The sequence below is a fragment of the Salvia hispanica genome, chromosome 5, assembly GCF_023119035.1.
Source record: "Salvia hispanica cultivar TCC Black 2014 chromosome 5, UniMelb_Shisp_WGS_1.0, whole genome shotgun sequence".
In the NCBI taxonomy this organism is placed as follows: Eukaryota; Viridiplantae; Streptophyta; class Magnoliopsida; order Lamiales; family Lamiaceae; genus Salvia; species Salvia hispanica.
In genome coordinates, this window is record NC_062969.1 from 38,125,275 (window position 1) to 38,141,855 (window position 16,581).

The window sequence follows — 16,581 nt, forward strand, 5'->3', positions numbered from 1 at the left end:
CATATGCAAGTATAATACTAATATATAATAACGTGAGTTTTTTTTTTTTACCAAAATGTCTCCACGTTAAAAGCCTAAACATCTAGATTCACAAAATAAAAACTTAGTAAGTAAATGATCACGAGGATTTAATATAATCGAGCATTGCTCATTTGCTCCATTTATATAGTCATTCAGTATTTGTAGTACCTACTACATTAAATATTATCCATGTATGTAACTACACACAACATTATTAAAGAAATAATATGCTATATATCATTTCTTATCAACAAAGTATAGTTAAAAATATTTCTCATGAATCCTGTGATCACTTACCACTAACTAATTAGATCTAGAAGAATGGCGTTGACCTGATATTTTGATTTGAACCTTATTACGTCACTAAACAAATCCAATTTAACGAGAATCGGGTCTCCAGCACAAGATGTGCCTTCCCATCTACAATTACATGTGCTTGTGAAGTTGTAAATTGACGACCACTTTGGAGGTGCTAAACTTAATTCTACGATTTTCTACCCCTTGTAGGTGCTAACTATCAACGAGTCAGGATTCAACTCGCAAAAAAATGGTTCCAATCTTTGGTGCCAAAGATTTGTCAACACATATGAGCTTCCTAAAGAGAGGTAAGAACAGTCTTGTCATCGACATTTTGCGAGTACACTAGTCGCTGTTCATTTTTTGCAAGAGAAATCCTGCCAAAACTTCGCACTTTACAAAGAAAAGAAGACGAGCATTGCCTGGTGCTCGCCATTTTGCCATATAATTTATAATCTTCCACATTAGGTTTGATTTTTCAAAAAAAATAAAAAAAATTCAAAGTTGGTGAATTTGTTTTCAATAAATAAATTTCGAAAGAAAAACTATAAAATATTAATTTATTATTTATTTTACCAGGGATTCCTTAGTGAATATGCAGAATACACGGGACTATTTTATAAATTAAATAAATAAAAATATAATATAATGAAAGATCCTTTGTTTCGTGACAGGAAAATAAGGTTATATTCAAACAAGAAGTTCGAAATATATTTTTAGTTAAGCACATGATCTTCGGGTATTTTCTCATGGGTTGAATATTACTCCCTCTTTTCGCGAATAAGAGTTTAGGTTCACTTTTACTATATAAATATTATATTGATCTCATATTCCACTAACTCATTATACTCACATTTTATTTAAAACTAGTACTAATATATATGTGTGAGATTCATATTCCACTAATTTTTTTTATCTTATTTAAAACTAGTACTAATATATATGTGTGAGATTCATATTCCATTAATTATTTTTATCTCCCACTTTTTTTAACATTTTCTTAAAACACATGCCAGAAAAAAATGAAGCTCCTATTCGCAAACGGAGGAAGCAGTAATTAACTTCTATTTAGCATTTTAATAAGTTAGATTTTTTTCATTTCAAAAAAAGCAAAAATATAAACCCCCACAAGGGGTAGAAATCGTAGAATTAAGTTTAACTAAAGTACTTCTCCACCGAATCACCAAATTTCAACACGTCAGCGCGATTGAAGGAGGAGCTGAGATAAGAAGCGTTTGAAGAATAAATCAATTTTTGTTGAAAAAATTAGTACGTTATTGAAAATCCAAAACCCTTTTATGCATCAAATAGACGTCCAACTTCACAACATCGATAATTAGCCCGTGATGGAAGTTAAACCATTGATTAGTAGAGTACTATCCTCCGTGGTCCCAAAAATGCTCACAGTTTATCATTTTATTCTCTTCATTAAAATTAATTTACTTTTTTTTGGAAAATTCTACATTATTACAGTATTAATTATGAGGATCCACTATTGATTGTGCCACTTGAATTGTTTTATAAATTTCAATATTAGTTTATTAATTTTACATTAAAACAGTTTCAAACTATTTATTTTTATACTAAAGGGGTGTTCGGTTGACAAGACTAAATCTCATGATTAAATATGTATCATGTTTGGTTCATAAGATTAACTCCTTCAACTTAATCCTAGATGGATAGTCTATGATAATTAGTCATAGCCTCCCACCTCCAACTAAAATAATCCCACAACTTAATCCTAGATGGATAGTCTCATAATTATTAGTCATGACAATCGAACGCCACCTAAGTGTATTGTGATTTAGGTCTCTGAATATAAAAGTGCAATATTAATATTTTTTTTAGTAATTAATTTAAATAAATATTTAGACGACATCTAGATAATTTATCTTTAAGCACCGATCGAACTTGCGTGCAGACGCCGGATGGCACGTCCAACATGATTAATCCCCATTACAAATTCTTATCTCGTGCTAATAAATTCTAGTTACTATAAATTACTTCCTCCGTCCCGCTTTAACAGTCCCATTGACTTTTCTGACCACTTTTTGTAAAAATGATAAAAAAAATAGTTAAATTGGAGAAATGGTAAAGTAAGAGAGACAATAATTTAGATAAGACTCTTCTGTATATTATTCTCTCTCTTAATTTATCATTTCTCCTCTTTAACTATTTTTTATCATTTTTACAAAAAAAAGGGCAGAAAAGTTAATGGTACTGCTAAAGCTGGACAGAGGAAGGAATAAATATTGTACAATAGAAATTGAATAGCCTCTTTTATAATTAATTAGAGTTGACAATGATTTGCGACGTCCGCACCGCATCCACAAATTTCTTTTCTTTTCTTTTTAAATATAAGCATTACACACTGTGTTGTGTGTGTCGTATACGATGTGGTGTCGAGTCCAAATTTGGGGTAAATAAAATGTTTAGACCGAAGTAAACCTAATTAAGGAATTGTGTGTATTATTAGTGTATATATCTATTTAGGCTAGGTGGATACATCATTTCCTTTGTGTATGGTGGTCCATGGACGACTTGCTCTTTCCACAAATTAGATAGGTGCTTCATTATTCTAGCCAACTAGTTGCTTTGCTTCTAAGAGTCTTAAATCTTGAATAGTGTTCCGTTTCATAAGTTAAAAAACATTTATTCACTGTTTTCCTCGGATGTCATATGAGTTCATGAAATTTGAACTACAATTAAATGCTTGCAAATTGGTTGAAAGGCACATGAATACATTTTTTTATTTTCTTATTAATTACTACTTGATTTGCATGATATCGCAATATACACGGGCGTAATCAGTTGATCTATAGTATCCTGTCATGTGATCGTATTATGTCCATGTTAGTCTATTACCTTACTTATCCTGTTTTCCATCATTGGCTCAAAATGATACTCCTAAAACGCAAAATCTTAAATTGTGGCTGCTGGGATTCGAGCCCAGGTCTCCACGGCCACAACGTGGAATTCTTACCACTAAACTACAGCCACTTGATGCTTTTGAAATAGCAAATATTTTATTAACATAATATGTATTTCCGCAGTTCATACTTAGGTATAACATTTTAGATGATACTCCCGAACCACATGAATTCTACTTTGTATTTAGAGAGACAGACAACATTCTATTGATATGCCTTAGCGATAGAAATATTGCGCAGAAATGGTGGTTGTGTTGAAATAGAAATGAGTAGCATGAATTTGCCACTTGCTATTGCAGTAGTGGAGTACTAAAAAATACTCTCTCTGTCCCATTAGAAATGAAACATTTTTCTTTTCTGTAAACGTTTATTAAAATAGAAACAACGTTCTCTGTACTTTTTCCTCTCTCTTACTTTACTCTCTCTTTATTAACTCACAAAACAACACTACATAAAATCTCATACCAAAAAACAAATATTGCATATTTAATAGGATTAAGGGAGTACTAATAGCCCCAGTTCAATTGCCCAAAACTAAATCTCAAAATTAGATTAATCACATATTCCGGTCATGTTATATCTGTGACTCAATATGGATTAAGTCCATGATGAATAGTCATAGGATTAGTTATTTGGGCTTACCCTCACTGACTAAATTAATCAGCATGTATAATTACTTAACTTTCCATCTTTACCCTTACTAATTCAGCAATTTATTATCAATATCCTCCATTTTACAAGACTGGCTGAGTTTGAGAAGAGAGAATCTGATTTGGGAAGAGAGAGTAAAAAGACGATCAGATTTGGGAGGGAGGGAGGGAGAGACTAAAAAAAAAAGATGTGCCAATTGTCTTTCTTCGATTTCATTTTTATTTGTTATTTTTTCCAATTTTCATTTTGTGTTATTTAAAATTAATTTTTTTATTTAATTTTGTCAATAGTTTGTGCAGTGTGTAGGTATCGATTTGCAATTTTTTATTTAATTTTGTCTATAGTTTGTACAAAGTAGTTATTGATTTGTAATTTTTTATTTAATTTTGTCAATAGGTGGAATGTGATTATTAAACCTATTTCCTATAATATTTGTAAATCGGTATGTTCATAATTTTCTTATACTTCTTCCGTTCCATAGTAATGAAGACGTTTCTTTTCAGCACAGAGATTAAGAAAAATTGTGTTAGGTGAATTAAGTAAAGTGAGAATAAAGTGGAAAATGAAAAAGATAGAGAAATGAAGAGAGAAAAAAGTAAGAGAGAGTAAAATATGTGCGGAAAAATATGTTGACTTTTACTAAAAAATGAAATGACTCTATTACTATGGAACATACCAGTAAAATGACTCTATTACTATGGAACGGAAAGAGTATTATTTTATTAAAATGTGTATTTTTATCATATATTAATATATTATGCATTATGCCTAATTTTACAAAAAATGACAATTATAATAAGACTTCATGTTATTATTGAAGCATAAGAATGATTATGGATTTGATAGAATCATAAAAATTTGTTTTTGAAGTTTTGATAATTTAATAGTGAAACATTAAAATAATAACGTCCCATATCATTATTTGAAAATGGAATTTAACATATTTTTGTTTATTTGGAGTAAATTCATACAGAAATCTAAAATATTAGATTCAATAATTGGGAGAAGTATTAGAACGGTATCATATTAAATATATATTATCTTGGCACTATATAATATTTCAAACTAAACATGTTTTAAGGAGTATTAAAATTTACATTCCAAACCAAACATATTTTTTTAGTGTGAGATTGAGTACTGGCTTATCCTAGATTATACTCCCTCCGTCCCAATAAATATGCAACATTTGCTTTTCGGCACAGGATTTTATGCAGTGGTGTTTTGTGAGTTAATGAAGAGAGAGTAAAGTAAGAGAGATGAAAAAGTAGAGAGAGTGTTGTTTCTATTTTAGGAAACGTTTCATTTTTATTGGGACAACCTAAAAAGGAAAACGTTTCATTTCTAATGAGACAGAGGGAGTATCTTGCTATTATTTAATCTTGCAAACCATACACCACCGCAGTATATTAAATTTCAAACCAAACACCACCGTAGTATATTAAATTTCAACAAGTAGTGGAACAATCAAGAGATATGATATTGCTAGTAGTAAGCCGATCCAGTTGTTTCCATGAGTGAATGGCACGTGTGGGCCAGAATGACACATCGGACTTTCATCACGTGGATAGGCAAGAGAAGAGATAAAGAGATATAATCCATCATCGACTTGGGCCCGCTCCGATACCATATTAGAAATGAGCCACTTACTCCTTAAAAGGTCTCGGGGAGGGTTATCCACATTAGATTGGATCATCACCATCACCAAGTCGATGTGGATAAAATTTAAAGAATTTAACAATTGCTTTTTATAATCCAGCTAATATTTAATCCCGGTAAATTAGGGTGTCATGAGCAAAACGAAACTATATTACTACTCCATAATAACAGCATAATTCTACTCTACGCGGGATTCAAGATTTCAATTAAAAAAAATAATACTCCCTCCGTCCCAAGGAAGATGACCCCTTCCTTGGGCGGCACGGGATTTTATGCAGTTATATTTTGTGTGTTAAGAGGAGAGAGTAAAGTAAGAGAGAGGGAATAAAGTAGAGATAAATGTGTTTCTATTTTAAGTAATGAATCATCTTAGTTGGGACAAACTAAAAAGGAAAGTGGGTCATCTTCAATGGATGGAGGGAGTGGAAAAATTGGTGACAAAAATCATTGAGGTGTACGTGTCACAATTGTAGTGGGTAGAAGAGAACGCTATCATACATGTCACGATATTGCACATTGATTGGCTGATAGCATATCCAGACTCAGATAAGGCGCTTCCTCATCACACGCTCACAATCACAGATCCTACATTTCCTTTAATTTAACACACTTGAAAATACAGTTTTGAGTTTGACGAATTATGGCTCAAGCTATGGCTTCAATGGCTGGCTTACGCGGCTCTTCCCAGGCGGTCCTCGAAGGCAGCCTTCAATCCAACCGCACCACCACCAGGACCGCCGCCGCCGCCAGAACCGGATTCAGCATCCGCGCTCAGCAAGCCGAAACCGAGACTAGCCGCCGCGCCATGTTGGGTCTCGTTGCCACTGGGATTGTCTCCGGCTCCTTCGTTCAAGCCGTGCTAGCCGAAGCCGCCAAGCCCATCAAGATCGGCCCACCACCACCTCCCTCCGGTGGCCTGCGTAAGTATCCATCCCACTTCTTGTTCAATTTCATCGTTATTACTCCCGCCATTCCTAATTGAGACATTTCTTTTCGACACAGAGATTAAGAATGATGTATTAAATGGACAATGAATAAAGCAAGAGAGATGATTTTTTTTGCCAAAAATAGAAATGCCTTTGAACTTCACAAAATAGTAAAATATCTCTATTAACATGGAACAGCGGAGTACTAATTTTACTTCTTTTTCCGCATGCTAGAAATGTTTTAAGTCTAGGCCCCCATAAGTATTGAAAATTAGTTAAAAGTATGAAGATTAATCAATAATGGTTAGAAACTGAGAGAATGAAGTGTTGTGGCAGCTGGAACATTGAACTCGGACCAAGCAAGAGATTTTGATTTGCCATTTTTGAATAACCAAATTGAAAAAAGGTGGGGTTTAATTGATAAAAAGCCCAAACGAACGTTTAAAAATCTTTTGGGTTTTAATTTTCCAATTTGGTAGGGGGAAATTTCATTAGATTTTAGTGATTTAACTTTTTTAAAGGATATGAGTTTTGGTTATAATGTAATTTTTTCCTTTCCCAAACCATTAAATTTTTGGTTTTGGGCTGTCCCTTTTAAAAATTATTATGATTGCCATATATAAATAAAAAGAATAGATATGAAAGTTTTAAAAAGGGCATTTTTAAGAAAAAAAAGAGTCAAAAATTATAAGGGTTGAAATTTTGGGGAAAAATTTTAAAGTTTACAAGTAAAATTTCAATTAGATTAGGGGGAAAACTTTTGGCCCCAAAAAATTTTTTTTAAGAATTGAAAATAGGAAAGGGTTGCTGTTGTTTTTTTGCTGATCTTTTTGGATCATTCTTTATAAAGAATTTGATTTAAACAAATAAACCCACAAAAGCTGTTTAAATAATCACACCATCGCAGGGTTAAGTGATGACTGACTGAAATGTTATTACTCATTAATAAAGTTGAAAAGCTAAACCGGAAATAAAAACAAAGTTGCTAAATACTCACTCCGTATCATGCAGTAGTGACACATTTCTCAGAAAAAAAAGAGTATTTCATGAGTTATGTGGAGTGAAATAAACTGAGAGAAAATAACATAAAGTAATAAGAGAATAAAATAAATAGTTGAAAAGAGAGTAAAGTAGGATAAAATTAAAATAAGAAAAATTAAGTGTATTGTTTTTTGTTATATAAGCAAAGGTTCAATATAGCGGGACGACCATCCAAAAATAAATATTTTCTCCGTCCTTGAAATTTTGTCACATTTTTCTATTAATTTTCATTCGTTTCATAAAATTTGTCACATTTCACCTTTTTACCATTTTTAGTAGTGGATCTCAACTTACATTTTATTATAAAATTAATATATAAAAGTATGACTCACACTCAACTAATTTTTTCAACTCACTTTCTATTAAATTTCTTAAAACTCGCATCCGGTCAAATTTTGACTAACTTTAAGGGACGGAGGGAGTGAAATTCAACTACTATGGGATGAGACGTATGAATTACTAATATATTCAACTGTCGTCCAACCCAAGACACCCTCAGGCAAATAAATCTTAGTAACTAGTTTATCTCATATTGCTAGTATTATGATTGATTGTGTTTTCTTTTATCTTCGTATTGATTGGTATTATTGTTGATTATAGGAGACCGAGATGACCTAATTACCTAACTTATGTTCCGGTTTATCTTTTATAATATACTCCCTCCGTCCCGGATAATTCATCCAATTTTCCATTTTGATTCGTCCCGCATAATTTGTCTCATTTCACTTTTACTATTTTTGGTAGTGGACCTCATATTCCACTAACTCATTTCTACTCACATTTTATTATAAAACTAATATATAAAGGTAGGACCCACATTCCACTAACCTTTTAAACCCACTTTTCATTACAATTCTTAAATCCCGTGCCCGGTCAAAGTGACCCGAATTATTCGACGGAGGGAGTACTATGTTTCATAACTGCATTCGGTCAATTGTGATGGTTCCGAGTTGTGGTTGAAGAAACTGCAAAGGTTTTGCATCCTTTCTCACTCAATTCTGTTCTTCCTTTCCATTTAATTACTCTTGTCTCTTGCTTCTGCCTTTTGGTTTCTCACGGATATTCAAATCGTGTTAAACAGTAAACCCTTTCATTGAGCCATTACTGATAAGTTCACCTTTTCTGATTCAGAATGAATCAATGGCGGTCCCCGTTAAAATATAAAATGAAAAGGATTTTACAATTGCCGGTTTGGTCATCTGATTCTTGTTTTTGTATGTCAGCTAAACTATCATTCATAATGTGCACATTTCTTGCCAATTCTCAATTTACTCGGTATTCTAGGACCAGCGATTATTGCTGCCCTTTTTGCATCGTATAACAAAAAAAGGCCATTTCAGATGCTACTGTAGTCTGTAGAACAAGTAAGTAAATACAGTAGATTTATACTGTTAGTTTGTGTCATATTGGTATCAGACCATAACTGTTAGCTAATAGTAAGAGCTAAGAATAAAGGCTCATAAAGTTCGAATATGTTCATTGTATAAAAAAAATGAACTTAATCTTCAAGGACCTACATTACCCAAGTGAAACTGAGAGTAGCTGAATGTATACAACTAGGAGTTATCCTTCCTTGATGAAACTCTCTATAATCCCCATTAGTTTGTTTTAGAATTAGTTTTCGTATTTACGCACAACTGAATAAGGAATTATCATACTGAGATAAAGGCATCTATCATGTTGCCATGTCTAATGTTGCACCACGAACTTCTGGTGAGCAGTCTAACTTATAGTGGATTAGCTTGTTTTTGTACTTGTAATAGTAAGTCACTCCTGTAATGCCTATGATTATTTAACATTTTAACTTCGAGTATTTCCTAAGATTTAGTGATATTAAAGATAAAAGAGGTAGGATAGAAGGAAGCATCGATGTTAAGCTCTTTTGTGGTAGTAAATGATAACACCAGATTATTCTGTTTGAAAGCATTTTATTTCTATGAATCCTTGGTGGCACAAATAAGGCAGAAATTGTGTTTCCTTTAATATAAAATAAGGTAAAGCAAGGGTTGATAAAATAGATTACAAGAGACAACTGTATCTCCAATTTTTGTAGCCTTTAGAAATATTAGCATCCTTCCATTGTGCATAGATCATTCCGAATGACAATAGCCGATTGCATCTGTTTCATTACACAGCATGCACTGCTACATCATTGCCTTTGAAGTCAGGTTATTCAATCAGTTACTCAACTAATTTGCAATAATGTGTTTATCATTATATAAGACCAGAGACAGTAGGGTTATGACATATTTGGTGAAGTTGGATAGTATGTGACCTTAAAAAGTTGTCATTAGTTTTGAGAAATCCCTTGCATGATAATGCCCTAAGACATTAACAGTGAAGGTTATGGTGGAATATCACTATACTAGTCAAGCTAAGTTGGATATTTTTTTCCATAGATTCTTCAGAGCTTGTTGAGGATGTAGATCTATTGATCAGGAGCAGAGAGATGCCTTGAAGTTGGAGCAGACATGATAATGGTTGATGCTGACGATATCTATAGACAAGCAGATTATGTGAGGGCTGATATTATAGCAAAATTCATGAGCCGGTTGGGTCTTGAAAAGACGATATTTGAAGCATCAAATCCTAAGACATCTGAATGGTCTATCACACAATATGGTCCACGAGTAAGCTCTTCTATTATCCTCTTTTTTCTTTTTTATTTGCAGTACAGGTCTACAATTCTGTTTCTAATATGCCAAGGTAAATCTTTTCGTGGATCATTCTCAAGTCCTGGATCTGGAATGTCTTCGAGGTTGTAACCTGGGCAAGGATCATCATGTATCTGCTCTTGGTTCATCGTATTACCGGTTCTAAGCAGATGTTATGTCATAAAAGCTCTTCGCCAAAGTCATGACTAGTAAAGCTTTGTAAGCATTGATTTGTGTTAAATCGTTAACAGAACTTGCTCCATCAAATTGTAATGTTGGTGTGTCTAAAATTCTGCTTCTAATATGTCTTAAGTTAAATCTTTGAGCACCACTTGTCTAATTTTGAAATTAACTCTTTGAATAACACACGTGAACTTGGGGATATTACTGTCATGATTGCAGTTTTCTAGTTTGGAAAGTAAAAGGGATGTCATGGGTATACTAAAGTAACTGATCGTTACTTGTTTATCATTCTTGTTAGTAGGTCTTATCTTCCTCTCCTGTACTAATTGAATTTCTGATCATTTTTCGTATGTGTGAGAGCACGAAAATCCGAGCAGGAGGCATGTGCTTAGTTAATGTAAAGCATGACTGTGGGTTTGGTAGGAGCATTTAAATGTATCATAAATGAGAGTATTTTCTTACATTTATTTTATTTGAAGTTGGCTCATGCATTTATATTGAACAGAATTTGATGTCAGATTTGCTTTTGTTTTGGGCAGCTCTTGATCATTTGTAGTAAACACAATATGCGTTGTACCATGTTTTATTGTGTCTCAAAGCTATAAAATGAAATAGTTTGTTCAAGTAGTAAGGCACGTTAGATTCTTTGGTTCACAATTTGAGCAATTAGTCTAACCAGTTCTGCTCCCAATTCCATGCATGTGATGAGAATGTATCCGAGTTCAGTACGCTGAACATTGTTCCAATGGGTTTTACATTCAAAATTAGATTTAATTCGTGAGGTTTAATTTTGTCACAAAAATAGCTAAGTATTTTAAAATACTCGTCTTGTCTTATCTAATTTAATTTGTTTATTTGTTTTTACATAAGGAAAATCCGAAAATTAATATTGTGATGCTATACACACATGTAGGGTCATCATAAATTCCAGTTCCAGCGTAATGCTACACTACAGATTAGTACAGAAAAAATAGATCCTCTGTCGACACACAAAATGGCTTGCACTGACTTGAATACAATAGTACGTATATGAATTCCAAAATATTTAAAATTATATTTATGTATATTAAGGGAGATAATCAAAACAAGTATGTGTTTAAATCCAGAAATGCAGCCCAAATCTTGTCCCTAGGATTAGATGATCTAATGGTCAATAATTAAACCAAAATACGGAAGGTCATAATTAAGTAGTTTTAGGTCATATTATAAGATTTGGGTTTATGTCATGTTAAGATCATTTTGGGTCATGCTTTGTTAGCATGACCTAAAAATAAACTAACTATGACCTAAAAATACCTTACGTATGACCGTGTTCTGCATTTCTGTATTTAAATCTGGTCTTCATAGATCAAAACCATGTATATTAAAATATAAATATTTAAAAAAGTTAGGTAACAATTTAAAAATACTGAAAGTTCATTTATTTATAGGTCAATATCCCAATTCTGAAATCTGATATATGAAGATAAGATTCATACGCTTTATGTGTGTATTATTTAAATTAATAAACCCCAAACATGAAATAATAGGGTTGCCCGACAGCGTTAGCTTTGACCCCTGATTGAATTGTCGTTTTCTGCTAACTTGCATGTCTTCACATTAGAGGTAAACATCTCATTCCACAATTTAATATATTAGGTGCAAGCGATTGCGAGTTTGGTCCCTCGTTTTTCGAGGGATTCAATGCACTCATCCATTCTTGTTTTCTCCATCTAGAATCAAGTCATCAACCCATGCTAATCCTTTACCAAATGTAGCCTAATCTTTCGTATCTACACTATCAATTTAATTCCATATATCCTCCTAATTCACTTCACCATCTCGCATATCTTTCAAATCAATATTTTCCTTCTCAACATTGATTTCAGCGCGTGTGAGAGTTTGAATTCCAAATAAAAAAACATCAATAGAGTGAAAGGGGGAAAGGGTGCGGCAATGGATGCTCTACGATTCTAACAAGGCGATAAGGAGGAAAGACGAAAATGCCCGCTGTTTGGTTCGCTTTGAGGAGGACAATGAAATGCAGATCAGAGCAAACCGACGTCCATGATCCCGATGCGGCGGCGAGCAGCAATCTGAGCAATATCTCGACGAAGAGGTCGAGCGCCCGGTCCGGTTGTTCGAGGTCGATTTCGAATCTGAAAGACGTGATCAACGGCAGCAAGAGACACATGGAGAAGCCCGCAATCTGCAGCCCGAGATCCATCGGAAGCAGCGAGCTTCTCAACCCGATCACTCACCAGGTCATGCTCGACAGCGCCACGTGTGAGCTCAAAATCAGCGGCGCATACGGCGCCTCTGATTTTGTCGGAGTACTGAAGCCGCTCGGCCAGGGCACCAGCCCTGGCCGAAGGTCGTCAAGTAGAAGGGGTGGTGTTTCTTCCACAAGGACGAGATCTTCATTCGGAGGCCTCTTCTGCCCCAAATGTGGCGACCACTTTGTCAGATGGGAAGCTCTCGAGGCGCATCACCTCTCCAAACACGCAGGTCTGCAATTCATAATGTCGTAAAGAAACAGAGTTTAGTAGTGATAAAATACAAACTCTGCATATTGTATAAACTTCAAACTATAATCTGGACTGTTAGTGAAGTAGGCTAGCAACACAGCATCAACATTTGATTACATCCTTCTGAAGCATTGTGTATCTCTATTTTAGTTAGTGAAGTAGGCGAGGGAGACTCTTCTAGAAGGATCGTGGAGATAATCTGTCGAGCGAGGCCGGACAGTGCTCGGACCGGAATCGAGAGGATTCTGAAAGTGCACAACATGCAGAAGACATTGGCACAATTTGAGGAGTATCGAGAAGTGGTGAAAATCAGAGCGAGCAAACTAGCTAAAAAGCATCCGCGTTGCCTGGCCGATGGGAACGAGCTGCTGAGATTCCACGGCGCGATGCTGGAGTGCCCTCTCGGCGCGAAGGGGTCAGCCAGCCTCTGCGCGTCCGAGAAATGCAGGGTGTGCCGGATTCTACAGGACGGGTTCGTGGGAAGGAAAGAGGGAGTGTTCACGGCCTCAACGAGCAGCAGAGCGATCGAAATGGTGGAAGGGGATTCGTCGCTGAGGAAGGCACTCATAGTTTGTAGAGTGATAGCGGGAAGGGTGCATAGGCCGCTGGAGAGTATTGAGGAAATGGTTTCTCAGTCAGGTTTTGATTCGGTTGCTGGGAAAGTGGGGGCTCATTCCAACATTGAAGAGCTGTATTTGCTCAGCGCAAGAGCTCTGCTTCCTTGCTTTGTAGTCATATACAAATGTTGAACTTGAACATAAATTTGATTTGCCTTCCTTCCACTTGAGTTTTTCATTCTATCAACTCTGCTATATTCGTTATACTCCATTCTTTCGCCCAAAGACAGGGTTGATTTAGTATAATTCTCTTCACTGGATATTTACTTTAGTCATTTTGTATTTGTTTGGATACACTCTTGCATTTACAACACCCGACCGAAACACCAATTAGGGAACATCAGACATCCATCATCGGGTTATCTTAAAATTCTTTTTCCTAAATTTTCCCGATTTAAAGACATTTCTTGTGAATCATGTGTTTTGGGGAAAAGCCATAGACAATCCTTCAAATCCAGTGATACAAGGGTTAAGGATATTTTCTCTTTAGTGCATGCTGATGTGTGTGAAGGGGTTGGCAGCAGAAGCGTGCAACGGATCGATAATAATCCTGATCTATTTAGCAGATTATTTAGACAAATTCTATCGCGCAATTATCACATGTATCATGCTCATAACTCAAATAAATCATGCTTTAAATTAATTAAAACCTAAAACATGCTTTTCTATGGTTTAACTATTTTACCTTGATGATTCTCCAAAGAATCGAAGATAGCTAGCTCCTTCTCCACGTGAAGATCTTCAGTACTAAACCACGGATCTTCTGTCTGGTTCCCGGACTGTAAACTGATATCAGGGTGAGCTGATCTCACCAGTATACTAGGACTTAAATAAAGAAGACATAAAACCTATCTCACGGAGGAGAGGAAGGGGAAATTTTCGTCCTCTTCAAAATAGAGAGGGGGACGAAAGTTTGTGCTCCAAAAATAAAAGTTATTTCTGTCTCCTTTATTCTCCTATTTATATTAAGTCACATATTGGGTTCTGACAGAGATCTAAGGAAGGTTTTCGATATGGGCTCCTCCAATTAGCTTTTTACTAATTAAATTAAACCCAATTTAATATAAGCTTTTAATTGGAATATTACGAGCAGCCACTACAGAAGTAATATTGCACTCCCCATCCAAATTCGAAATTATAAGTACTCTGGATTTCCATTGCTTGATATTTATTTCCCGCGCTTAAGATAGAAACATCCATTAATTAATTATTGTCTGCTATGGACTTAATTAATTAATATCTTATTAATTCCAAGAGTGGACTCAACAAGAAATTCTTATTTATTATTCATAGAGTAATCAAAGTCCAACTAGCTAGGTTCCGAATAATAAAACCTTATTTCAAGCTCCTCTTGAGGATGTTATCAAACGAGACTCACCTCACGCACAATTCAACATAATAGCAATCCTAGCACCTCTAGATATTAATCACCACTACCCAATATACCAGGCTTATTGGGTTGCGAAAAACCCGCACCATTTGGTAAGTCAAAGTAGTGCATAATCAATAGCGTGTACTCAATACTAACGTACATTAATTAAGAAACAATAATTTACAAGACCTCGTCTTTCAGTAGATAGCATAAAGACATGTCTCGCTGTTAGATCCAGTTCAGTGATATACCACACCAATGTCATCTTATTTCAATAAGGCTTAGAAATAATCGGACTGACATTGCAACCTTTCACGATAGGTAGTCTAAGCTTATCTAGGTTGTGAAATTCTTCTTTTTCTTTGTTTAGAACTGACCGTGTTACCTTAAAGTGAACGACGCCCACAACCGGTCTACTAAAACAAAGACTTAGACTTTGTTAAGTTACTTATACATTTAAACATGTAATAAACATCTATTAAATGTAAAACATAACAACATTATGATAAAAATAATCTGTTTATTCCATTGGAAAATAAAATAAGAGTTTTAACAGTATTCAATCACTCCAAATGTGATATCTAGTATACAAACTCTAACAGTGTAGGGCCCAACGCCTATTATTGGTGATCATGGTTTTAAGTATTTTCTCATATTTGTTGATGATTGCACTAGATTAACTTGGATCTATTTTTTGAAAAACATGTCTGAGGTTTTTGAAAAATATACCCTTTTTTCACCTTGATTCAAACACAATTCCAAATCAAAATTAAGATACTCTGGTCTGATAATGGTAGAGAATTTGTTAACAAAGAAATGACAGAGTTTTTTGGAGTAAAGGTCTAGTTCATCAAACAACTTGCCCTTATACCCCTGAACAAAATGGAGTTGCAGAACGGAAAAACAGACTGATTTTAGAAGTCACTAGAGCCTTGTTTTTTGATTCAAATGTCCCAAATGTTTTGTGGACCGAAGTTGTTGCTACTGCAGTGTACTCCCTCTGTCCGCGAATAGGAGTCCCGTTTTTTCCATTTTAGTCCGTCCGCGAATAGGAGTCCCGGTTCACTTATTCCATAAATGGTAATAGGGTCTCACCTTCCACTAACTCATTACACTCACATTTCATTTAAAACTAATATAAACAAGTGGGAACCCTATTCCACTACCTTTTTTCCACCCACTTTTCTTAACATTTCTTAAAATTCGTGCCGTCCATGAATAGGACTCCTAATGACGGACGAAGGGAGTATTTAATAAATCGCTTTCCTACTAAAATCTTGGGTATGCGAACACCCCTTCAGCTACTTTCAACACTAGCTACTCACACTTCCGCTTAGAGTTTTTAGTTGCTCTATTTATGTTCATATTCTCAAACATGAAAGAAGTAAATTTTCTGCGTGTGCGCTTAAGTGTGTATTTTTGGGATATGAGACTAATTAAAAGGGATATCGTTGTTATGATCCTATTTAAAATAAATAAATAACAACCATGAACTGTAACTTCCTAGAATTTGAGTATTTTTTCCATACCCAAACTCGGGGTCAGGGGAGAATTGTACTAGTCAGGGGGAGAATCCTAGTGATAGTATTAGACCCCTTAGTTGGGATGTGTTGCCACAGAAAGACGAAGTAATTATGGAACCAACAGAACAAGCTAGTGCCACCGCCGAGCAGATCACATCCGCCGTTGGGCCTCCTCAGCCGCCTACACCGCAGTTATGTCCTTC

The 16,581-nt window shown here is 34.9% G+C and overlaps 2 protein-coding genes, 1 long non-coding RNA gene and 1 other non-coding gene across 4 annotated transcripts; 3 read left to right on the forward strand and 1 right to left on the reverse strand.

Moving 5' to 3' along the window:
* Positions 1 to 3,246: 3,246 nt before the first annotated feature.
* On the reverse strand, positions 3,247 to 3,318 carry TRNAH-GUG. Its single transcript has one exon. It is a non-coding gene; the product is annotated as a tRNA-His (tRNA).
* Positions 3,319 to 6,142: 2,824 nt separating this feature from the next.
* On the forward strand, positions 6,143 to 6,976 carry LOC125189984 (oxygen-evolving enhancer protein 3, chloroplastic-like). Its single transcript, XM_048087189.1, has 3 exons — positions 6,143 to 6,475; positions 6,818 to 6,887; positions 6,961 to 6,976. The coding sequence occupies exons 1-3, from the start codon at positions 6,196 to 6,198 to the stop codon at positions 6,974 to 6,976; spliced, it is 366 nt and encodes a 121-aa protein (XP_047943146.1). The 5' UTR covers positions 6,143 to 6,195.
* Positions 6,977 to 8,393: 1,417 nt separating this feature from the next.
* LOC125186313 lies at positions 8,394 to 10,494 on the forward strand. Its single transcript, XR_007170413.1, has 3 exons — positions 8,394 to 8,495; positions 9,922 to 10,152; positions 10,229 to 10,494. It is a non-coding gene; the product is annotated as an uncharacterized LOC125186313 (long non-coding RNA).
* Positions 10,495 to 12,067: 1,573 nt separating this feature from the next.
* On the forward strand, positions 12,068 to 13,745 carry LOC125187761. Its single transcript, XM_048084392.1, has 2 exons — positions 12,068 to 12,846; positions 13,017 to 13,745. The coding sequence occupies exons 1-2, from the start codon at positions 12,342 to 12,344 to the stop codon at positions 13,613 to 13,615; spliced, it is 1,104 nt and encodes a 367-aa protein (XP_047940349.1). The 5' UTR covers positions 12,068 to 12,341; the 3' UTR covers positions 13,616 to 13,745.
* The last annotated feature ends 2,836 nt before the right edge of the window (positions 13,746 to 16,581 follow it).